The sequence below is a fragment of the Ricinus communis genome, chromosome 1 (assembly GCF_019578655.1).
Source record: "Ricinus communis isolate WT05 ecotype wild-type chromosome 1, ASM1957865v1, whole genome shotgun sequence".
Classification (NCBI taxonomy): domain Eukaryota; kingdom Viridiplantae; phylum Streptophyta; class Magnoliopsida; order Malpighiales; family Euphorbiaceae; genus Ricinus; species Ricinus communis.
The window spans coordinates 36380701-36406030 of record NC_063256.1 but is presented as its reverse complement, the minus strand read 5'-3'; the positions used below and the strand labels follow the sequence as shown (position 1 = coordinate 36406030).

Sequence of the window (25330 nt, the reverse complement as noted above, 5' to 3'; positions counted from 1 at the left end):
GCTTTGTTTATTTCACCCTGGCGTAAGATCTAATTAATTTTAGATGTTATTATAAATTACTTCGATTAAAAATTCAGAAACTTATCCTTACTTTTTGCCCTTTAATTAATTAATATTGTTTTTTATTAATTAATAATGTGTAAATAGAATATTAGAGAAGCCGGCTTGTCTACAAGGAAATGCAATGCCAAGAAATGCTGGTTTTCTCAATGCGCTTTCTTCCATATAAATAGGACCTTACTCAAGAGACAACGCATACCTAAAACTAATACATACAGCTTTTCAAATTTAAGTATTAAAGTGAGAACAAAGTGGGAATGGCCAAGTTTAATAACAAGGCATCAATGCTTCTTAAGTTGGCCATTATGCTCTCTCTTTTTGTCATGATCTCCACTGCTCAGAGTAGAAAGATTAGCAGTAAGTTCATCGCAACTTAACATTTCATTTTCATGTTAAATCATAATGTCTTTTATATCTTAGGTTTCTTGTTTTACATCGTGAATGTAGTTGGATTTGGGAATGCCAAATCAACTCCAGAATGTGATTCAGTTTATGGTGCACAAGATGGGGATACTTGTACAAGCCTTGCTGCCCAGTTCGATCTGACCCTTGAATTCTTCTCTTCCATTAATCCGAATCTCAACTGTGATGCCATCTTTGTGGGTCAATGGCTCTGTACTGATGGAACTGCTTGATTGTCTTTATGTTCAAGTGATGCATGCAGCCTAGGATCACACTGCATGTATAAAGAGAAAAAAGAATATAACAAATTTATCTGTTTTTTCTTTTCCCTTCTTCTTCTTCTTCTTTTTTTAACCATAGTTATTCCATTGTAATTTGAGTCTATGAAATGATAGACTCAAGCAATGAGAACTGAATGCAGCAATAAGGGCTTAATTTTCATTGTTACCATTAATTTCCTTATTACTATTTGCTCTTATATGTATATTTGTTGTTGTTTTTTTTATTGTAGAAAGGAAAAAAGAATTGGCGTTGTTCGATACACATCATTTCATATAACAGCTGAAATAGACTGTAGCACAAAATAATTTTAAGAAACTAAAAAAATTATTAATTTCTAAATTTATCGATTTACTCTAATTTATAATTAGTTTAGAAAGATAATTTAAAAATGTAGTTCAAGAATAATTTAAAAAATATTAATATAAGAATATATTTATAGTCTAGTCCGAAATAATTAAAATTCTTAATTAGACCATTGCTTCCAAAGAAATATAGATAAAGTACAAAAAGAAAAATTAGATATTAAATAATAAAAATTAAAAAAGTACAAATTCTATTAATTTAAATTTTATTTTATTTTTTCAGAAAGAGAACACATTAAACTAGTTAAAAAAAGACTTAGCTTCAATAATATTAATGTTTCATTTTTAAACTTTGGAAATGCAATTGAACTACTTTAGAATTTAAGAGTATCATTACACTTTTGGTTAAAATCAGAAACTTATCTGTATGTTTTGCTTTTTAATTAATTAATATTGTTTATGATTAAATTAATATGTAAATAGAACGTTAAAGAAGCCGGCTTGTCTACAAGGAAATGCAATGCCAAGAAATGCTGGTCTTCTCAATGCGCTTTCTTCCATATAAATAGGACCTTACTCGAGATTCAATCACATATATACAGCTTTTCAGTTTAAGCAGTAAAGAAAGAACAAAGTGGGAATGGCCAAGTTTAATAACAAGCCATCGATGCTTCTTAAGTTGGCCATTGTGCTGTCTCTTTTTCTCATGATCTCCACTGCTCAGAGTAGAAAGATCAGCAGTAAGTTCATCGCAACTTAACATTTCATTTTCATGTTAAATCATAATGTCTTTTATATCTTAGGTTTCTTGTTTTACATCGTGAATGTAGTTGGATTTGGGAATGCCAAATCAACTCCAGAATGTGATTCAGTTTATGGTGCACAAGATGGGGATACTTGTACAAGCCTTGCTGCCCAGTTCGATCTGACCCTTGAATTCTTCTCTTCCATTAATCCAAATCTCAACTGTGATGCCATCTTTGTGGGTCAATGGCTCTGTACTGATGGAACTGCTTGATTGTCTTTATGTTCAAGTGATGCATGCAGCCTAGGATCACACTGCATGAATAAAGAGATAAAGAAAAAAAAAAAAAAAACTCTCTTTCTTTTTTCTTCTTCTTTGTTTACCATAGTTATTCCATTGTAATTTGAGTCTATGAAACGATAGACTCGAGCAATGAAAATGAATGCAACAATAAGAGAGTAGAGCTTCAAAAAGTTGTCTTTGTTACCATTGATTTCTTGATTACTATTTGCTCTTATATTTATATTTATTTCTTTTTATTGTAATAAAAAGAACTGCCTCTACTCGATATACATAGGATTGATAGCTGATTCATATAAGTGTTTGGTAATATAACAAATTTATCTGTTTTTTCTTTTCCCTTCTTCTTCTTCTTCTTTTTTTAACCATAGTTATTCCATTGTAATTTGAGTCTATGAAATGATAGACTCAAGCAATGAGAACTGAATGCAGCAATAAGGGCTTAATTTTCATTGTTACCATTAATTTCCTTATTACTATTTGCTCTTATATGTATATTTGTTGTTGTTTTTTTTATTGTAGAAAGGAAAAACACATCATTTCATATAACAGCTGAAATAGACTGTAGCACAAAATAATTTTAAGAAACTAAAAAAATTATTAATTTCTAAATTTATCGATTTACTCTAATTTATAATTAGTTTAGAAAGATTATTTAAAAATATAGTTCAAGAATAATTTAAAAAATATTAATATAAGAATATATTTATAGTCTAGTCCGAAATAATTAAAATTCTTAATTAGACCATTGCTTCCAAAGAAATATAGATAAAGTGCAAAAAGAAAAATTAGATATTAAATAATAAAAATTAAAAAAGTACAAATTCTATTAACTTAAATTTTATTTTATTTTTTCAGAAAGAGAACACATTAAACTATTCATATGGTTAAGAATATGACATCTTAAATGAATTATAAGATCACACTCTACTACCAAGCTGACAACACTGTCATGGGGCCTTTGCCACTAGCGAGAGAAGTCCCATTCTTCACTTTTCTTTTTTCATGGAGTCTCTCATGGTTAAATAAACTAAGACTAAGAAGATTATGGCAAATTCTTTTCTTTATATTAGTGATATATTTTAACCGGTAATATTAACAACAATTCAGATGATTTCGGAAGGGAATTACATATCATACTAATTTTCTAAAGATTAGAAGTAATATTTTTTAAACGTTAATTATATCAGAAGGCATTGAAAAAAGTATTCATGCTTTCACAACTCAGATTCATAAACCCTTGAAGTAATTAATAAGATTGTGAAAAGGGTGGTTACACAAGGGTGATTAAAACTCAAGAATTAATATTCTTGCATTGAGATCTCCTCAATGCTAAAGAAAAAGTTGTGCATTTTTAATAAGAACGAAGCTTTTTATGCATTTGGATATTTCAGAAGTATAATTGCCATTCTAATTAAAGCATTAGCTGAAGAAGACCCTGTTTACTATTTTTAGAAAAAAAAACATTTACCTGACTTTTATTGATATTGATATTGTATGAGACTACATCAGTCGTCACCAGTCCGTCGGTAATAGTTTTTACCGGCACAATTTTTGTACTTATTTTTTCTTTATAGTGTTAGGATGTATGTTGTAGCAGAAAAGAATGGAATTAGCTTAGCAGTAATGGCAGCTTTACTAATGCTAAATACTTGTTATTTTTCCTGTACAATTAGCCAAAGTTGGTCCATTTTTTTACAAGAAGGAATTTAACAAAGGTCAGTCATTTGCAATTAAACATGTCGAACTTGGCAAATACCATGTTCAGCCCGGAGATGTAGCTAATCCAGATGTGGAACTTAAATGGTACTTCAAAAGAACAAAAAACAAAAGAAAAAGGATTGAAAAATCTGTAAGCATTTGGTTGCTAGTCATAGCATAGGCCATTAAGTGTAGAGCTTGAAATCCTCCACAACTTTATCACCCTAATAAATTTGTATTTAATTCTTAACAAAATAAAGAAGAATTACTTCATCATCCATATTTTCTAATTACAAATTAGATATAATTGCATAATTTAATGAGATTGAAAGTGTACACACATGGGCACAATTGTCTTTTTAATATATGTATAGAATATGCCAAATTAATTATCCACACCAAGAAATGCTGATAACATATTTACGTTCCTCTTAGCTAACTCTCGAATTTTCTCTATTATTATTTATTTATTTATTTATTTAGAAGTTATCATTTAGTTGAAAAGAAAAATGATAACTAATTAATTATTAATTAATTGTAAGTTCCATAACGAACCCACTAATCTCTCCACCTCTCTTTTTGTCTTAAGAGAGGAAGGAAGCTCAGGAGTTACACTCATCTCTTATTCTGATCCGTCAGATTACCCAAATGATCAACGGTTATTAAGCCAGGTGGCATATTACAAGGCTTAGTACAAGCTTTATGTTTAGCTTCTTTTGTGGTGTTTTCTTACATGAACAAGTGAACAAACCCAAACAAACAGAAAAAGAAAAAAAAGAAAAAAAAATCCTCAAAAACCATTCCATAAATCAAGCTCATTTCAACGCACAAAAGTTCCTCTCTAATTACTCTCTTCTTGGTCTTAAATTCTTTTCATGGAAGGAGGAGGAGGAGGTGGTGGTGGTGGCTATAGTCTTGGGAATTTACAAAACAACCCTTCTATATGTGGACCAGCTCCACCACCATTAACAGCGGTGGACAGGTTCTTATGGGGTAGAAGCCATTCCTCGACTCAAAGTAATGTTAAGAACAAAGAAACACTTGTTTCAACAAATGGGTTGTATGAGTTTTCTTCATCTAGTGGTGCAATTGCTACTGGAGTTTCTTCATGGCCATGTTTTCAAGAGATTAACTTTGTCGATGGGCTTTTTGCTGATGGAGATAACCATAGTTATTGGGCATATGATACAAACCCTAACGTTGGTTATGAAGAAGAAGTGAAAGTTTCAGGGAAGAGTTCTAAAGGGATTGGAAAGAAAGCGAAGAAAGGTCCTTGTCCAACTTTGATCAAAGGACAGTGGACAGAAGAAGAAGACAGGTGATGTATACATATGTTAAGAGACTTCATTTTCTATTTCTTTAACCTGTTTTTCAGTTGATATTTAGCTTCTTGTTTCCTTTATTCTGTTTACTGGTACTGAAACGTGTTAGGGTCTTTCGCTGTGATGAAGGAAACTAATTAGGTTAGTGAAGCAATTTGGAGTAAGAAAATGGGCACAAATAGCTGAAAAGTTAGCTGGTAGAGCTGGAAAGCAGTGTCGAGAGAGATGGCATAACCATTTGAGGCCTGATATTAAGGTTTATATCTTCCCTTATTCTTTTCGTTTAGGGTTTGCTCTATTTCATGTCTTGTTCATGTTTATTTTTTTTTCTTCTACTTCAATATATATGATCTAGATTTACTGAACTTTAATTCTCTCCATGGAGTTCATCTGACAAGAGCAAATCCTTGACGAATCTAAGAACAAAGAGTCTTAGCTTAGATTCTCGGATTATTGTTTGATGTTAATTTCAAGCAGTTGCATAATCTAATTCAGTTTACACATCTTGCAAATTCAATATATGGAAGGTGACTCAGATGATATACATGGGTTTTTCTTTTCTTTCTCTAATTTAAAATGTCAAAGAAATCACTTGAGATTCTCAAGGATGCAAAAATAGATCCTTTTGTTTATCTCTCAGATTTCTTTTCTTATTTTGGTTAATTCTTAGATTTATATTTAAATTCTTCTCATAAATGGATGGTAAACTATTCCATTTAGAGAAAGAAAGAATCTAGGGTTCTCGTCTATTTCCTTCTTCTTTTTCTTTTTCTTATAACATTACATGCAAATAGGTTAATTACTAGATAACACTGTAAACTTTTGAATTGCCTGTTTATTAGTATTCGAGATCATCTTCCTAGAAATGTCATTTCTTCTATATCTCATGTAATATTATGGGAATATTTCTTTTAACTCTCTGAAAATGCAAAATTCATAAAATCTGTTCACTTTTTTTTTTTTTTTTGTTTTTGTTTCTTTCGTTTTTTACAAAAGAGAAAAAAAAAAATCTAATTTTGAGATACTGTTCAAATTAATTATGCGACAGAGAACCAAAAGACTAAGTCTGTAGGTGCACTTGAGCCTTTTTCTTTTCTTCATCTTGTTCACATTTCTTATTCATGTGGTGTCCTTTTTCATGTGATTTTGTAATGTTTTTCTTAGAAAGCATCATCATTGACATAAAAGGTCATGACTTTAGTCACTCCATTAATAAGCTTTCTTTACCTTTTTCAATAACAAACCCTTCTTTCCTAATTATATTTTTGTAATCCTTTTGCTCTTATATATATATCCGATGCCATTTATTTCTTGTTGATTGGTTTCTTCGTATAGAAAGAGAGCTGGAGTGAAGAAGAGGAAAGAATTTTAGTGGAAGCTCATTCTAAAGTTGGGAACCGATGGGCGGAAATTGCAAAGCTCATTCCTGGAAGAACTGAAAATGCTATAAAGAATCATTGGAATGCCACAAAAAGAAGGCAGAATTCAAGGAGAAAGCACAAGCAAACAGAAAACCAAATTGGCAAACCTCAGTCTTCTATACTACAAGACTACATAAAAAGCAAGAACCTCAAAACTTCTTCTACTGGTACTACTGCCATTACCATTACCCCTTCTCAAAGCACAACTACTACCATTAATACACCTTCAAGCTCCACCACATCAGAAGATCCATCAAGCCAATTCAGTTACTTTCTCCCCGACTTATCTGAACCAACTGTCGATGACTCTCTAACATGTGACGATGAACTTCTCTTCTTACAAAATTTCTTCACTGACAGTACAATCAAGAATCCCAAGAATCCGGAGGAAAAGGAAACTAACAGCTACAATGTCGTTGATCATCATCATTATCTCAAGTCATCGATCATGGATCCTCAGCAGTTTACTGATGCAAGTGACCAATGTGACTTCTTTTCTTCAAATTCGATTCCCAAAATATGCCCGACTGATCCCCAAGAAGAAGAGAAACCCACTAGCCACCTCTATTCAGATCTTTATCTGTCTTATCTATTGAATGGAGCAACTACTTCTTTATCTAATTCCATGGATTATGGATACGATAATAACATGAACCTGGAATCAGTGATGAACCAAACTTGTTCAAATGGAAAGAAAGAGATGGATTTGATCGAGATGGTTTCTTCATCTCATTTCTCTCAGGGAAGCAACAGAAGTAATTCATGATCATGCTGCTGCTAGGAAATATATAAAACCAAGATACAGTCACTATCCCTTTTCTTCTAGAATATTCAGTGATAAGAAAATCAAGGGTTTTAGGAGAAGTATGTTATTGTTCTTGTTCTTGTTCTTGATATGTAGGTGTTAATTAATGGCATGTGAGATGTATAGAGAATATAGAAACAGTAAGAGTGAAAGCAGTTTGTTAAGGGTAAATGGTGAGTGGGTTGTTGGATTTTATTGTTTGTAATGGGTTTTAGGACAAATGGTATGTCTGTTTTCTGTTTTAATGTTGGTTGATGGACGCAATCATTCTCATGTCTCTTTTCTCTTTTGGGTTTTCTGTTTCTGCCTTTTTTTCTTTCACTTTTCTAAACAAACTTTTAATTCTTTTGACGGCTTTCTTGACTGAAGTTTTTCTTGTTGTACAAATATGCATATGCCAACTCTACTCTGTAGTCTGTACTGTAGGCTTAACCTCTCTCACTTTCAATGCACAAAGTTCTTCCATATAACAATAAATTTAAAATATGGATATAGATTTATTAAAATTTTTAAAAACTATTTTTTAATAAAAAATTAATTATTCATATCTTGTATTACCTATTAACTTATCAGTTTAGTCCATTTATATAAACATGTTTGATAGTACCACTCGAGTAAAGTAGATTAATCCGTTTAGAACTAGATTTTTCTTACTCATTCATACTAATATATTTCAAACTCAAACACGTTTACTTATATTTGTATCATATTGTTTAATTGAGTTATATTAAGAATTATCGGCTATATTATATCTTAATATATATGTATAATTGCGAAAAGGGAAACAACTTTATCATCAGTATTATTAATATTGATTAATTTAGTCTTTTTATTAACTCAATATAATTTATTAGGGAATATAATAGATGTTAGTAATATAGAGATAAATCATTAAAAGATTATGAATAAAAATAACTAAAATTCTATTAGAAAAGACAAAATGAAGAAAGAAGTCAAAATATTAATTCAGAATGAGTTTTAGGAAATTTAAGAAAGAGAAAAGAATTGTTTTTAATATTAAAGAAAAAAGAACTATAATATATTAAATCAAAATAAATAATAAATATATGAAATTCAATTGAAATATGGAAATGATAAATATAAATCTATCTACAATAAAAGAAAAGAATGATTAAAATAATTAATTAGTATATATATATATATATAATTTAACTAAAATATGGAAAGGATGAATATGTAATTCAAAATAAAACATACGAAATAAATTATGAACAATTGGCTAATTTAATTAATCAGAATAAAAAGGTATAAAAAATTATTTAGTATATATCTAGTTAAAATAATAAAATATAAACTTTAAAATATAACGAGTCACATATAATGCACGTGAATAAAAAAATTAATTAAAAATAAATAATAATTATTATATTTAAAAGTAAAGTTACGATAAATCACATAAATTTATTTAATTTACATAAATTTTTAATTATGAAAATGAAAAAATAAATTCTAAAAAAATACTATTTCCTAAATAACGTTAATACCAGTAGAAGAGAATATCATTTTTATATTTCAAAGTATTTAATTTTTAGATTTTATTCATTAATTTAAAATAATAATAAATCATGAAAGCTGGAACATTAAAAAAAATGAACTCCTTTACTGATCCAAAACTGGAACATTCAAGCTTTTACTAAAGCCTGTGATTTTAGAGCAGATTGCTTTCCAAGTACCTCAGAAATCTTAGGTTCCATACTTTTGTATAATAGGTATCACCTTTCCATCTTCCTCCAAGGCTTCTGCTTCTTCCGGGCCTCGAAATGCGCAGAGAAGATGAAACTGGTTTTTTAGTTTCCCAGTCAGCAGAATGCAGAAACTATATATGAACACCTATGGTAGGGTCGTTCCCTTTCTTCAAAATTTATGTAGAGTTTGATTCAAGGATCAGAACATTTTGGCTCTTGCAAAGAAAATTCCTGCAAATAGACCTGCACCCGCGAGAAGCATGTTCCAGATGAGATTTCAATCAATTAATATATGGGAAAACAAGTTTTCACGGCCCGAAAGGTATTGATTTCGTTACCGAATAGTATGCTGAACAAATTTGCCAGGCTGAGTGGAACATTGAACAATACTAGGCCAGCAATAGAAATAGGAATCTTGTTTAATGAACCCACCAAACTGTAGAAAAGGAATCAATATCAAATAGAAAGAGATCAGAAATAAGTTGCAGAATGATTTGAATAAACACATAAATATATTCCTCTGATACAAATGTCCGTGTCAAATTTTACAGATGCAGGAATTCTAACCATACACTTTGCAGCATCAGCAGGAAAACAGAACATCACATATATATACATATACCTGTAAGTTGTAGGGCCAGTTTGATGTAGAAACCACATAGAGGTGAAGCTAATTGCAAGTCCAAGCAATCCACTTGCTGTTGCAACAACCCAGAACATTGGTAGTTTGATCACATCTCTACAAACCAAAACCACACGTGACAGGATTCAAAACAGCTGCTGGCATGAAGAGAAGAGCATATTCAATTCTGACAAGACTTAGAAACTTGTGACATTTTCTTACACATTCATTACGTATTTCCATTCATCAAACAGCAGAATCAAGAAGATGCCAAAAGGCAGAGATAACAAGTTGTTTAGCAACACCATCGAGATTTCATTAAGAGATCCACTTCTTGTTGACTGCTTTGCTTTATCCATTACCCGCCGCAGTGTTAGCTGTGACAAATAAAGTATTGCTATATTAGTTGCAAGTAGTAATGCTAGAATTGAGTATTGCACCAAGATCAATCGTTCTGATACGCCAAGCTGAAAACTAGTGATGGCCAGGGCCATGTCATGAGGTAATTGACAGGTTCAGGGAAAAAAGAGAAGTGCAGAACAAATTAAGGCTTCAAGTCTGCATACCGAGTAACTGGCTGTTAAAACGCAATTCATTATTTGCCATAAGTAACCCATTGCATCAAATGAGAGATCTGTGATACCGCCACTAATAGCAGAGATCATCTGCAAAGCAGAAAGACCCCTCAGCTCATTAAACTGGACAAGGAAATTTAAGACAAAAGATAAACATTTAGTGCAAGGAAAAGAAAACTTGATGCAGAAATTAGTGACCAACTCTAACACTTTCTAGCTACTTCTATGGCTAAATTCCATATTCTGTAAGCCAAATATGTAATGAAGATACAATGTCAAGAAGCAAACTGAGCATAAGGGACTTTCTAGTAGTAGTATAAATTCTGAAGCATAGTTCATATACTTCCGAACAGTTCTTTATGCAAAAATCCTGTGTCTTTCTTTGAGAAACAGACAATAACATCCTATTCTGCGATGTGAATCTAACTTCATAAATTGAGAACTTATAGCCTCAAGAGTTCACATGAAAATAATAAATGTTATATACCATCAAAAACATGGCAGTCCACACTTTCTGATTCTGATGTTTCCGGAAAATATACAACTCCCCAATTGCTGTCAAAATATTTGTCACATTCTTCAGAATTGTCACCATTGCAATATTTATGTATTTCAAACTGAAAAGAAAAATGCATCAGAATTAAATGAACAAGATAATAAGAATTTATTACAGTTTCAGACTAGTGGCATCCAACAAATGTCTAGCTTTTCCTTTAATCAATTTTTTCATTCGTAATCAGTATCCACTTTCTTCACTCTGGATCTAAAACCAGTTAAGCTGCAGTGTCTGACATACCTATACATGCCTGATACAAGCATGCCAACAAAGATTGCATTGACAGGAAGCCAGACCCTTACTAGTTTCCAATTAAGTTTTTCCACTGACACTGCTCCACAAAAACCCAATACAGCAACAACCAGGCAGCAGATCAAATTCTGTAGCAAAATGAAGCAATTAGATTTCACAATGATCTGCAACATCCATGATTATGCAAAAGAATGAAAGAAATATCATCCAACAAGTGACGGATAGATACGAATCATTTTTATGACAAATAATACTCATCAGTACGAGTTACTTAGCTGCAATCTTTTCTTACAGTTGGAGATTTGATTTGATAAGACATGCTAGAGTAAGAAAAGGAAAAGAAAAGATTCAAGAATTTATAGCAGGTTTTGAACAAGTAACATACTTGATATAACATAAGTGATATTCCTGCATTGAAATTGTAAATTGACAAAACAACTTTGTTCAACAAAATCATGCTGCATGAAGAAAAGCAATAAGCCATTCCAGACAAAAGAGGTCCAGATTTTCGTCCTGATCCATGTTCGCGCTTTTCATCTCCCTCGAATGGAGCTCTGACACTGTCACTATGTGATACCTGATTGCCTCTAAAGAATCTGCAAGAAGGAAATAATCTGAACATGCAGAATTTATTGCACAAACAAAAAGAATAAAGCAAAGTGGCAAAATACCACATTCAGTGCAAATTCTGCTTCAAATCTTTCAATTAGATATAATGACGCTGACATACTAGGATTACAATGGAATGCAACTAACTACAAGTTACAATGGAAAGAAAAGATTAATTCGTGGTACCTGTCAGCTATAGCTCTACGTTCCGCATTTGTTGCAAAATTGCCAATTAAATTGCTTCCTTGCTTACCACTGTCATTCAGAATTTTGTTTACCTCATTGGGTTCTGGTTCCTCATAATCATTGGGAATAACTACTTCTAACTTAAAATCAGACATGTCACAGTCCTGCAGTTGAGCAAAAAAAAAAAAAAAACACTCTAAACTGTTATTACCATAGTTATAAACAAAAAATAACAGAAGTATAAATGCAGACAGCAACGATAGACATCAAGTGAAACACAAGAACAAAGCAGAGGGAAAAACATGAAATAAACCAAGAAAACAGAAAAGGCATAAAATTTAGATTAAAAGACTGAAACACATACCTAGCCGAAACAAACTTGTTAAGATAGACAGTGTTTGTACTGTTGACCTATCTATCTTTTCTATACAAGCTCAAAAGAATCTGCTGATGAAAATCATCATGGCAGAAAGAAGAATAAAAGAGAGAGAGAGAGAGAGAGAGAGAGAGAGAGAAAATCATGCAAAAGACGTGAACTTGATGAATCTTTTCAAAGAACACGCAAAGGGGAAGTGAATCAAAACAAAAGTGAACAAACAAAGTGATAAAAACCCAAAAAGAAAGAAAGAAGAGAAAATGGCAAAAGAAATAAAAAGGAAAAAAAAAAAAAGGAGGCAGAGGGCGAAATTCTAGGTGGGAGAGTACACCGTCCAGGGGGTTTGAATAATATAGAGAAGGAGGGCACTGTTTCCGAGGTCTCGAAAGTCAAATGAGTAAAGAAGAGATCCATCATTAATCTTATTATTACTTTCTTCAAAGCTTTTCAATGATTTGTATATTGGATTTCTGTAAAGAAACTGTGAGAAACAGCAAAGGTGGATCAAGATTCAGTGAGTCAGGAAGGAATTTGTTCTCTTTTTGCGCGGAAAATATGGCTGCCTTCTTGGCACGGAAATGGAGGTGGGTTAGTTTTTACGGATTCGATTTCTTTTTCTTCCCTAAATTTCACAAAAATATAAAATATAAATAAAAAATTATTGACATAAGATTTTATTTATAGAAATATCCCTTTTTATCTTTTCAAATGTAAATGTGTATATTGAATACATTTAAAAAAAAAAAGTAGTATATATGTTGTATACATTTTAAATACAAAATGTATATATTCGATATATTTTTTACAAATAATAAATTTAGAAATATTAGATTTCGAAGAATATTGTTGTATTTTATTTAATTTTATAATATTAACAATAAATAAATAAATGAATAAATTTAAAATATTTTTTCTGATTTAAAGATCTAGAGATGTAATAAAATTATTATATCTAAAAAATAAAATAATTACTATAAAATAAAAAAAAAGTATATATTCAGTATATATTTAAGAAAAAAATATATATTTGGTATATTTTTAACGTAAATAATAGTAGAATATATATATTTAGTTAAAAATAATATACATTAAATATACGTTAGGTATTTCGATTTTTTTTCAAATAAATAAAATATAAATTCAAAAAAATAAACGATAAAAGATATATATTTATTAAATAATAGTATCTAAAATCTTTTAAAATAAAATAAAATTCAACTCAAATATCTAACAATGTTTACTAAATTATGGTATAATTTAGATATTTATAAAATATCTGAAATTAAACTTAAAAAAAAGAACAAACGAAGAAGGTGAAGAATAATTACTTTCGAAAATAACATTGGTTAATCTAAAAAAATAAAGAAGTAGGGATATTTTTATAATTATTTTTCAAAAAATAAAATTTCTTTTTTTTTTTAAATAAAATTCATTTCATCCTGTCTTTTTAACAATTTAGAGCCCAATTTTATTTTTGCTCTTCTTCGATTTGTATAAGCTCAAAATGGATATACTTTGTTGGTACAATTTATTTGAAAAATAAATAAATTCAATTGGTAACCGATTTTATATGCTTATATATTATATTATCGTCGTAAAAAATCCAGCAATTAGAGGTTCGGCCTATCTAAATAGCCCAAAACTCAATCCCTAAATATTATTAATAGACTTTTATTAAGTATATAAAATTAATAATTATTTTTCAATATGCGACAGAACCAACTTGTACTGTATCAAAAATTTAATTCAATTCGATGGATATAATTGATATAATTCTAGTAGTTTAGATTTTAAAAGAATCTATATTTAATATGGTATTAGTAATTTTTAAATAATCGAATTGGATCAATTTTTACTCAGTCATATATTAATAAATAAAAACACAGTTATCTAACTTAGTTTTTAAATTCAATAAATACTATCAATTGAATAATTTAATTATGCTATTAATTAAATAGTTATTAAAAAAAACGTGCTCTGAATAGATATAAGAGTCCTCTAAAATAGAAAATGTAATTCGATTGTTATTAAATTTTAATAATATTATTAACTGAATCGCTCTGAAACTGTTAATAATTACAAAAATCTTTGAACATACTTCTTTCCATAGACACTGATATATATAATACTAATTAAATTATTTAACTGTTATCGATATAGTTTACTTAATTAGTTAACATTTTTAAATTTGGTGATTTTACTAATTTAATTTTTGGCACAATATATATTTAGATATATAAACTTTGATTATTTAGTCATTTTAACACCTTAGCTTTCAATTTAACCTAATAAGCATTTAAACTTTATTTCTAAAATCTATTGAATACTTTTAATTTTCTATTTTAACCTATTAGACACCTAAACTTTGTTAAATAATAATATTAGAACATCTAAACATATTATACATGGAATGTTGATTGAAGCCACATGTCACACAATATTTGAATATTACAAAGAATACAAGTTAAGATGATTATTATATTAAATAAAAAATTAAGGTGTTAAATTAACCAAACGGTCAAAATTCAAGTGTTTAAATATGCATTTGGACTTAACATTTTGTTAAATTAGTAATGGAGAATGACTAAATAAACTATAAATGCAAAGTTTTTTTCAACAATATAATAGTAACATCAATTAATGGAGTAATTATTTTTAACTATTATAATTCTTTTGGGAAGAGAAAGAGATGGGTCTCGAACTCTAGACTCACTCCAAGGCACGATAGTTCTCGGGCATTAAGCTTATGATAGTAATTAAGCTATTTTGATTTATACTTAATAAGAATAAATAGATTTATAATCCAAGAAGGATAAAGAATTATATCTTTAATATGACAAATATTATATAATATTATATTTAGTCATTTGACTAATTCAGTTTATGAATAATTAATAGTAATAATCTATCAAATAAAACTCTACCTCTCCAATGAGATCTTCAAAGTCATTTACAAAAGAAAAATATCATAATCAAAACTATTAAAAATAAATAATTCATTGCATATACTTGGAAAAAAAAAGAAGGATAATCATATTTTGAAACTAACTAAGAGTTATAATTATAAGAAATATATAAAAAAATTTAGCAAATTCCCATGTGATTTAATGTATTTTCACTTTAGGATATATAGTTTATCTTCTGTTACTTTGATGTCTTGTGAATACGACAATTAGCAAAGAATGATCACATTGCATAACATCGTTAGTAACTGCTGACATGGTAGTTGGAAAAATAATAATTATTACATACCATATCAAAATCTTTTAATAGTATTGTGTAATTTGGTCGTTTGCTAACAGTTATATTCACATGGTATTAAAGTGAAAAATTATAAGATAGTTCAATGAAATTTTTTAAAAAATGTATATCAAAATTATTAATTTAAAAAGTAGGTTAAATAATAAAATTAGGATTAAGAGAAATAAAATGATGATATGAAAATAAAAAACCTATTTACTTATAGAAAACTATATTAATATTTTAATTTTTTAAAATTAAAACAGAAAATAGAATTTTGTATTACTTGTGGTATTTTTTAAGATGAAAATAATTTTTTTATATCTTTAAAATTATGAATTAAATTTAAAATTTTTAAAAAATAAATTTAACATGATTTATATATATTTTTTTAATTTTCAAATAAAGATAAGGAGTTGTCATTTTATTTATTCAAAGTCTCCGTTTATACTTAAAGTATTACCTAAATAAAAAATAAAAAAATTTCTACAATAGACATGTTTTATAAATTTTATAAATTTTTTATAAAAATAAAAAGTTTTATTTTCTTTAAAAACAAGAAAATAAAAACAGAAAAAAGTGGTTAAACATGACCAAAGAGAGTTTTACAATTAATCAAATGAATTCGTAAATAATTATTCAAATGGAATTAATTATTTATTTTTTTTGACACTTTTAATATTAATTGCAAAAAATTCTCAAAAAGAAGACCAGAAACCTCACAAAAACCCTTCCGGTTCAAGTCCCGAACCTTGCTTCTGGGTCCGTTCCGAGCCAGTCTTCAGACGGAAATCCAATGGGAGAAGAACAGCCATCCATAGAAGTAGCTGCAGAAACTACAGAATCCGTTGAACAAGACAACTCGTGGCCTGTTATCAGGTTCGATTTGCCTCCACAGAGAACACACCATTTCTATAAACAGTTCAGGAGCAGTCCAATCCCTAACAATTTTCTCAAAGGAATTAAATGGTATGATCATATCTCTTTCTATCGTTCCGTTTCTCATTTTTGTTCTCTTAATTTAATTTTTATTTTTGCTATTATTATTTTTCAATTTAAGGTCTCCTGATGGTTCGTGTTTCTTAACGAGTTCTGAGGACAAGACTCTGCGTGTGTTCTCATTGTAAGTCCTTTTGCTATTATAACGAAAATTTGATTTTTATTTTTCGCATAATAAGTAATACTGTACTTATGATTAGACCAGATTATTGTAGCAGTGATGATTCTATTGCATGTTCTTTAGATACTGATCAAGGTAAGCTCATGTTTTATGCTTCCTAAAACAATTAAGTTTAAAGAAAAGAGTGAGAAGTTTCAGTAATTATTTTGTTGATATTTTGGATATCAGATTCCTATGATTCGAGCATTGTCGTGAAGGAAGGGGAATCTGTTTATGACTTCTGTTGGTACCCATATATGACTGCTTCAGGTGCTTCTAACGAACTTTATTTCTTTGAATTTTTATTATATAGTCTATACTCACAAGGTTAAGGATGTTGCAAGATGTTTAATTGACTTGAAAATTGATTTGCATTTCAGACCCTGTTAGTTGTGTGTTTGCTAGTACTACTCGGGACCATCCGATTCATCTTTGGGATGCGAGTTCTGGCCTGGTATTGCTTCTCTTTCTTGTTGTATTCCTGTGGTTTTTATTCCTGTTCCTCAATTTGGATGCATGGGTCTTTAGACTCTAATAGAACATAGTCACCTTTGCTTGTGGGTAACAATTAAAAATCGGCATGCTTTTGTGATAGATGAAGACATGAAGTCAAAAGCTTTTTCTTTGGTCCATTTCTGGTTTTTGTTTTTCTGATAATTTATCACATGCTGATAATTGCAGTTGCGTTGCACATACCGTGCTTATGATGCTGTGGATGAAATTACTGCTGCCTTTTCAATTTCATTTAATCCTGCTGGGAACAAGTAAGAGAATGACTCTTTGAGAGGTTTATGATTTTCCAGATTGTAGTTTCCATGTTGCTCATATTGTATAATCTCTGCTTTCAAGAAAAACTTTGCCTTTAGACTTTGTACGGGCTTTAATCTAAGATTAATATATGGTGCATATGGAAAAATATGTCCTGGTCTCTAGAGACTGTTCGCAACTGTAAAAAATTAATTAAAGTGTACCATAAGTGGAATGCTGATCATTGTAGGCATCCGCTCATTTGTTTTGTCTAGCTTATATATAATTCCGGCACTCTATTTTTCATTAAGTTAGTTCAACAACTCTTTTCATGCTTCTTCTGTTAGGATGTTTGCTGGATACAACAAATCTATAAGGGTTTTTGATATACATCGGCCTGGTAGAGTTTTTGAACAGCATTCAACACTGCAAGGAAATAAAGAGGGGCAAACAGGTTTATTCTTAGTTTGGCTACCCAAATGAATTATTTGATAGCTAATAAAATCGATCAAGCGAAGCGTTGATTATCTAGTGTCTACAGGTATAATATCCTCCATTGCCTTTTGTCCAACTCATAGTGGAATGTTAGCTACTGGTTCTTACAGCCATACTACTGCAATCTTTAGGGAGGATAATATGGAACTTTTGTATGTTTTGCATGGTCAAGAAGGTGGGATAACACATGTAAGTGAGCATTAATGGTTATTATTCTATTTTGATTATTGTATCAATGAGCAAAGGCACAATGTTTTCCTTTCAGATCCAATTCTCTAGAGATGGAAACTATCTATATACCGGAGGACGGAAGGTAAAAAATTGTGAAATCTCCTTTTCTTTTATTTTCTTTAATTTCTTGAAAGTTAGTTTTTTTTTTTTTCAATTATATTGCGTAGCTTGGATGAAGGATGGCTAGAACCATAAAGTTTGTATTTACTTTGCAACGCGGGCAAACAATGTTTTTAACAAATTTTTCCCCCTTTTCGTTGTGAACGACATGAAGGGATAGTTTAGATAGATTTGCTTGCACTAGTTTACATTTTTTTAATTGTGTTAAACTTTACAGCCCCCCATTGACTATAAAATTACTCTTACTGCTTCGAGCCTTATCTTTATATGATGCAGCAAAACTGCTCATCTATTTGCAATTCATTATGCGAGTTTAGTGATGATGCTGCTTCTTATGATTTATGAATGGAACAGTTTCCAGTTACTATAGCAGGACAGTTAGCCAGCAAAACATAGAAACAACTGTCCATGTATACAAACATAATACACATTTCTTGATTTTATTTATGCATGCTGTACCATGTATGCACTTGACATTATATTCATATTACTTATAGGATCCATATATACTGTGCTGGGATATGCGAAAAACTGCTGAGGTTGTGTACAAGTGAGTACTCTTATCTTATTGGGTCATTGATTTTCTCATGAATTCATATTTGAGAAGCTAGTGGAAGTAATAGGGAAAATTTGGGTATATAGCATTGTACTTTAGATATTCATTTTGCTCTAGTAATTTTGATGTGATTTCATTGGTACATGTATAAAAGTAACTCATTTGGTAATATGTACTGTCCTCTGTAATTTATATAATCAGGTTATACAGATCCACGGAGCAAACTAACCAGCGGATATTATTTGATGTTGAGCCCTATGGTCGGTATCTCGCCACAGGTGGTCAGGTATCATCTCAGATTGGGGTAATGCTATAGCCATTTTTTTTTAATCTCTAATTCCATATTTGCTCATATTTCTGAATTTACCATCCAGGATGGTTTGGTTCATGTTTATGATCTACAAAGTGGGCAGTGGATATCTGGCTTCCAGGCTGCAGCAGGTATTGATTTGCCATATCTCCTTTCTATCAGTAGTAGTTGGCTTTTATAGTCATTTTTAATCTATCATTTTTCTAATCGCTTCTCTTTTTACTGTACAGACACAGTTAATGGCTTCTCCTTCCATCCGATCTTGCCTATGGCTGCTTCTTCATCAGGGCATCGGAGGTTTCAAGTTCCTGATGATGGGCCTGAGGATTTGTGCTTGCATGGTATTTTTAAGTAACTCAAACGCTTTGCACCATTTATCCTGAAATGTTCTAGCCAATGTCATTCCCTCATGCCATCTCCTATCATGTGCATTTGCTGGATGGATTATTTATAATATTGTAGGCTGTACAGTTTCAATAAAAAAGATGGGATCCCTGGCCTTCTCTCTCAAAACAAGGGAAAAGGAACTATTGAGTTTTCGCATTGTTGATGTCCAACTTTCCAGCTTCACTGAAGTTGGTTAAACTCAGATAGTTAAGTTAGATGGAGATTACCAAGATTAGACCCATTGGTGAAATTGTTTGGTGTTGGCACAAAGGGAGTGATATTACCTTTCTGTCTTATGTAGGTGATGAAAACTGTGCCACTGTTTGGAGTTTCTCCTATGCTTCAGCAGTGGAGAATGGCGCCAACATCCATGGTGGTGAATTTAACAGTCAATCAGAAAATGATATGATCCACCAGGATACTTGAGCCCCTCTACTATGCCTCTTCAGTCCAAGTGGAGACGCCTTATATTATCTTTTGGTTGTAACTGATAGAGAAAAACTTGATTTATTTAATCATTGTACATTCTGTGACTTAACATAAACAGGATAAAGTTACAAGGAAATCTGCTGCTTTAGACAAGCAAGTAATTTGGAGGCTTAGCATGTCCTTAACATGAGCACTCTGAGGATTATTTCCCCAAAACGGAACATTATTTATCTTTGGTAAGTAACAGAACAATCTTGTTTATTTGCTTCCTTGGCTTCCTATTTTTCGATTTCTTTTCTGTGTTACAAATCCATAAGAATAGGATTTGTTTTTTCTATTTTTGCTTTTCTTTTTGTCTTTTAAAAAATTAAAAAATGGTCTTTTATTTTACCATTAGATTAAGACTCCAATTATTACTTTGACCTAATTATTGGCACATTCTTTGACCTAATTATTGTGGATGATGAAGCCTTTGATCCTCTTATCGACCTTCCAAATTTCTCAGAATAAATAGCAAGCGGACATAATTAAAAGAAATTTTTAGATAAATTTGGTATATCTAGTTATATTTAGATAAATTAAATTAAATGTTATCATAATGATATTATTTATTAAATATTGCATTTGTATTGGTTGATTTATCTATATTATTAATGACTCATGTTAAAAATCAATCAATATAAATGTAACAATTAGTAGATAATGTCATATATTATTATACTGATACGGTAGACCGAGTTTATTTAAATATTTCTCTATAAGTAATGCCAAATAGGTTAAGATAGTGCATTTGAACGTCTACTGCATTTCAAATGTTGATTTTTAGATTATATAAAAGAGATATGTACATGCATTTTGATGATAATATTTGATAAAAACAGAATAAATATTCTGACATAATTAACAAGGAACCACTAATAATTAAGTACTCACTATTACATAACTGAATAAAATATTAAGTTGTGGACTATAAGGATATTTTTTAAAATTTATTATAAAGGTGAAAAATTTATTTAGTATATAGAAAAGAACTTAAATTTAAAATCTCTCATGGCTCAAATGTATGATAATTAATTATAAGAGTTGAGAAAAGATAAATTATTTCTGTATAAGTATAAAGTCTATTACAACTATATAATTTTTTTTATTAATCTGAACTAAGATATTATGTTAAAATGAGAAGAATAGTTTAATTAGAATTGATAATTGTGTTTAATAAATCAATATAATTTAAGAGAAATTTTTACTTAGATTTTGTATATACATCACATAATAATATGAACATATAAATATTTTATATTTTAGCATTAAATGATTGGTGCAATTTCATTATTTAAAACGATTAAATGTGTAAATCATTTATCGATTTAGTATATATGTGATGATACACATTAGATCTAAACAAGAATTTGTCAAATTTACCAGAATAAAAATAATTTTTCAGGACAAAAATAGTTAAAGCGTATATAAACCCTTCATAAATTATCAAATATCGATCAAAATTCTCTCTATTTTCTCTTATCTCTCATCTCTCCTTTTCATTTCTATAATTCTTTTATTCCTTTCCCTTTTTTATATTCTTTTCTTCTTCTTTTTTCCTCTTATTTTCTCACCTCCCAATCATTAGTTATGGTTAAAATATCCAAGGTAACAATAGGTACACCATAGATACATAAATTTATAATTATTTTCTTGAATTTATTATAGACTTCTAAAATATGTTCTTACCTATACAATCAGCCGATCTCCATCTGATTTCTAAGGGATGTTGATACTGACAATAAAACAACCCATATCCTGAACAAGATTCTTACAATTCATATCTTTGTGCTCAGTTACATTTTCATTTAATACTCTCATCTAAATGACCAAACTAATTGCATTTGAATTTTGAGTAATTGGGTACTTATGCACTACTAGCATATGAAGAAAAGCATTTTAAAAATTAATATATAAAATTTGATATTCAAACAATCGGATCCATAAAAAAAAACACTTATAAAATCAACATATAGCTTATTTTTATCGAGTGAAACATTCTTTCCGTATAATTATAATTTATTACTTCATTAACATAATTAATTATTATTATTTCTTGATATTTAATATTTATTTTTACTTTTTATATGACGATATACTTATTAATTTTTATTAATAAAATATTCATATTTCTTCTAAAAATACTATTTCACTCAATAGTTCCCTTTCACACTTAAGAATTCCATAATAAATAGATCTCTATGTAATTATCAAAATCCACAATTAAACATATACTTTAGTTGTCCAAATCCTTTCTTAGGGAAACCAAATAAAATAAACACAAATGGAAAATGATTTACATCACATCTCCTCTACATTGTAAATATATTTTGGCTAAGATTTGGACCCAAAAAAAACACAAGGTTATTAGATGGGATCCACATCTAATTCCCTCTAATCATGGGAGCATTTTCTGGTCAGAGATCATGTGAAAAATTAACAAAAAGAAAAACACCATCACTAACCACACTACAAAATATAATCACAACCCATTATATATATATATATATTTGAAAAAGAAGTTAAATAAAAAAAAGATCATCACATTACATGATCATGATCATAATCATCATCACACTCACCTTCTCACACACTATACACAATCACAAAACAAGGAAGCACAGCCCTTGGATTAAAGACTAGCAACTCTTCCTCATCCAATCTGGTATGGACCCCACTGCCACCCCTCCCTACTACAGAATCAAACCCTCCATCCTCCTTGTTCACTTCTTCTTCCACCTCCATCTCGCACCCGACCCGACCCGCCACGACCCGGCAAACCAACATTGCCCTTTTTACATTCATAAACCTGAACTCTTCTTCAATGTCTTCAGGTACTGCCACGTGTGCTCTCCAACTGCTTGATAGTGTAGAGATTCCATCCAACTTGGGTGAGAATCCTGACTTGATTATGCCACAAACACTGCAGTATTGCTGGCTGCAAATGCTTGAATTCCCATTGACGCCTAAATCACACATAAATGTCGAACAGTAAAATCTCAAGAGCTCATTACCATCTGCTATGCACCTCTCGTCCCTTCTTTTTATGGTACTACTGTTTCTTGCAGCTTTGGCTTTGACAAGCTCTCTGTACTCTTCAAATCTTGATAGTATCTTTGGACTGTTATGGATCTTTAAAATCCTATGGATTTCTGGGTTCTTGTCTTTGCAAGACCAACCTGTTTTGAATATAATATGCACTATATTCTTCCCTGAATCTCCATCTACAAGCTCTGATACAGCATGTTTGATAGCTTGATGTTGCTCAAGAAGTTGAGGTTTCTGAAAGATTTCACCACAGGCTGTGCAGGGAAAGATATCGTTTCTCAGAGGAAAGAACTGACCATTACTGGTCGAGATATCGGATTCCTGACATGACCCAGATGGCTTTTTACGTGGAGGAGTGATATCGGATACCTGATGATCTTCTTGAGGGACGGCCACGGTGACAATGGAATGTTGAGATGATCTTGCCGATGCAAGAGTCGGTGCTGGAGATTGAGCTTGTGAGATAGGTTTATGTGCCTTTGAGGAGAAGATACGTTTGAGATATGACCAAGAAGAAGAGAGAGCTTTGTGGGATACTCTTAGACGGGATGGAGATGAAGAAGAAGAAGGAGGAGGAGGAGGAGAGGCTTTGCGTTTCCTGGTTGGTGGCTGATGCTGATCTTTGGCTGTGAAAGTAAAGCAACCAAGATGAAGAAGGAGGACACAGATTGAAAAGAACTTATTGAAAACTGATACTATGCCTGTAGCCATTTGTTGTTGAAGCAGCTTGAGCTCTGCTTCAGCTTCACCAATGAGGCATTGCTCAAGGAACAAAGAGAGAGAAAAGTGATAGGTGGAGAGAATGATGGAAGAAGAAGAAAGGAAAGGAGAGTAGCAAAGAGAAAGGAAAGAATGTAAAAGGAAGCTGACGTAGGGTGGGGGCATGGAAGAATAAAGCTAAGAGTGGGTGGAACGCAACTTCATATTATACATTGCCATTATTTATTTATCTTCCACTTCTATCTCTGTACTAAATGCATGCTACATTATGATATTAATACCCTCTTCTTAATTTAGAATAAAAATTAAGTTATTAATTCTCTATTACATAACGACACATATAAAATAATTATAAAATTTATGATATATATTACTATTTTACAATTGCTGAAACGCAATACGTATCATTTATTTAACGATGAGATGAAAATAGCCCGTCACTCTCATCAGAAATTCTGATATCATAGTACATAACAGCAAGTCGGTCAGTTAAAATAACCTTTAACCGAAAGCAACTGTTCATATATACTATGATCCAAGCTTCCAGTTCAATACCTTTCCCTGTTAATTTGTCCCTTTGTTTGTGCTTCTTTTTAACTTTGTTTGTTTTCTTTCCAGGATGCTGTCATGAGTTACTGCAAGATGTGTATAGAATCATGTTCGTGTCTAAAGCAATTGTAAAAGGTATCTAGTTGTAGTTGATTGGCAATGCAGCATCTTTCCAGCAGAAGGTTTTTGAAGCCAAACTTTATAGGCAGAAAATAGAAGTTGCATACCTGGAATTTGCTGGGTGATTAGCATCTTTTTAAAGTAAGGTGCACCTGATGAGTTTGGTTCAGAACCTTGATGTGGGATACAAAACACTCATGGCTATAACACTTCTTCAGTTTCTTAGCTTAAGAATTGAAATTGTTGGCCTTCTATAGCTATCATCATCTGTCTGTTATATACAATCTGACAGAAGCTAGTAATTTTGCTTCATTGATTACTATTTAGCTACTATTCTCACTTTATGATCTGATTTTAGCTCATCATTCAATTTTTCTTGTTCTATGGCAATTCCTACAAGTAGCTAGCATGAGACTATTTGTTGCTCAGCTAGAGACAAACCACACCTAACTTACTCCAAATGTTCTAAACAACCATGGGTGATTCTCTCCCCCTCTCTCTCTCTCTCTCTTTTATTTATAATAAGAATTGGTTACTCAAACTTTAAATATTATTTAAATTGTGATATGTATTTATATCGGACTAAATATGTGGATGCAGATTGACGAGAATTTCTTACATACAACATGTATATACATTATAATAAATAAAAGAGTCACGCATATATATTTATTTTATGCTTTAACATCAAATGATAGATACATACTCTATTATTTAAGACTAATAAATATGTATCAATTATTTATCTATTTAATGTATAGATAGAGATATACATCTGGACTAGATAAAATAAAATTAAAAATTAAAGATAAAATTAATAAAAATGGTATATTATATAATTTGAGTGGCAAAGAGAATTGCTCAAATATGGATTTGTCAACTCACAATGAGGAAAAAGAATAATAATATGCAAGAATAATGGATTTGGCATGTGGGTTTGAGGAGGAGATTGTAATTC

The 25330-nt window shown here is 30.6% G+C and overlaps 5 protein-coding genes across 7 annotated transcripts; 3 read left to right on the top strand and 2 right to left on the bottom strand.

Annotated features, from left to right (window-relative positions):
- Positions 1–275: 275 nt before the first annotated feature.
- Positions 276–1003, top strand: LOC125369443. The gene is made up of 2 exons (XM_048371788.1): positions 276–417; positions 508–1003. Exons 1-2 carry the CDS (start codon positions 318–320, stop codon positions 693–695), a joined length of 288 nt encoding a protein of 95 aa, XP_048227745.1. The 5' UTR covers positions 276–317; the 3' UTR covers positions 696–1003.
- A 3283-nt stretch (positions 1004–4286) lies between these two features.
- Positions 4287–7613, top strand: LOC8276379 (transcription factor MYB64). The gene is made up of 3 exons (XM_002525567.4): positions 4287–5110; positions 5244–5370; positions 6450–7613. Exons 1-3 carry the CDS (start codon positions 4668–4670, stop codon positions 7299–7301), a joined length of 1422 nt encoding a protein of 473 aa, XP_002525613.2. The 5' UTR covers positions 4287–4667; the 3' UTR covers positions 7302–7613.
- A 1328-nt stretch (positions 7614–8941) lies between these two features.
- Positions 8942–12348, bottom strand: LOC8276378 (GDP-mannose transporter GONST2). Of its 2 annotated transcripts, XM_015723306.3 has the most exons (10): positions 12211–12348; positions 11847–12010; positions 11437–11647; positions 11040–11179; positions 10731–10860; positions 10235–10333; positions 9891–10045; positions 9669–9785; positions 9385–9482; positions 8942–9289 (listed from the first exon to the last, which is right to left on the bottom strand). In XM_015723306.3, the coding sequence occupies exons 2-10, from the start codon at positions 11999–12001 to the stop codon at positions 9246–9248; spliced, it is 1149 nt and encodes a 382-aa protein (XP_015578792.1). In that variant the 5' UTR covers positions 12002–12010; positions 12211–12348; the 3' UTR covers positions 8942–9245. The 2 variants fall into 2 exon arrangements, with proteins under 2 accessions (XP_015578792.1, XP_025014305.1); XM_025158537.2 differs by lacking the exons at positions 11847–12010; positions 12211–12348 and having other exon boundaries at positions 10731–10798; positions 11437–11591.
- A 322-nt stretch (positions 12349–12670) lies between these two features.
- LOC8276377 (telomerase Cajal body protein 1) lies at positions 12671–20163 on the top strand. Of its 2 annotated transcripts, none has more exons than XM_048379733.1 (15): positions 12671–12806; positions 16172–16431; positions 16523–16585; positions 16662–16717; positions 16811–16891; positions 17002–17075; positions 17303–17385; positions 17716–17822; positions 17995–18038; positions 18129–18176; positions 18712–18764; positions 18972–19056; positions 19145–19211; positions 19311–19421; positions 19769–20163. In XM_048379733.1, the coding sequence occupies exons 1-15, from the start codon at positions 12801–12803 to the stop codon at positions 19891–19893; spliced, it is 1263 nt and encodes a 420-aa protein (XP_048235690.1). In that variant the 5' UTR covers positions 12671–12800; the 3' UTR covers positions 19894–20163. The 2 variants fall into 2 exon arrangements, with proteins under 2 accessions (XP_048235690.1, XP_048235688.1); XM_048379731.1 differs by having other exon boundaries at positions 17910–18052.
- Positions 20164–22414: 2251 nt separating this feature from the next.
- LOC8276376 lies at positions 22415–24007 on the bottom strand. Its single transcript, XM_002525564.4, has one exon. It carries the CDS (start codon positions 23866–23868, stop codon positions 22522–22524), a length of 1347 nt encoding a protein of 448 aa, XP_002525610.2. The 5' UTR covers positions 23869–24007; the 3' UTR covers positions 22415–22521.
- Between the last annotated feature and the right edge of the window lie 1323 nt (positions 24008–25330).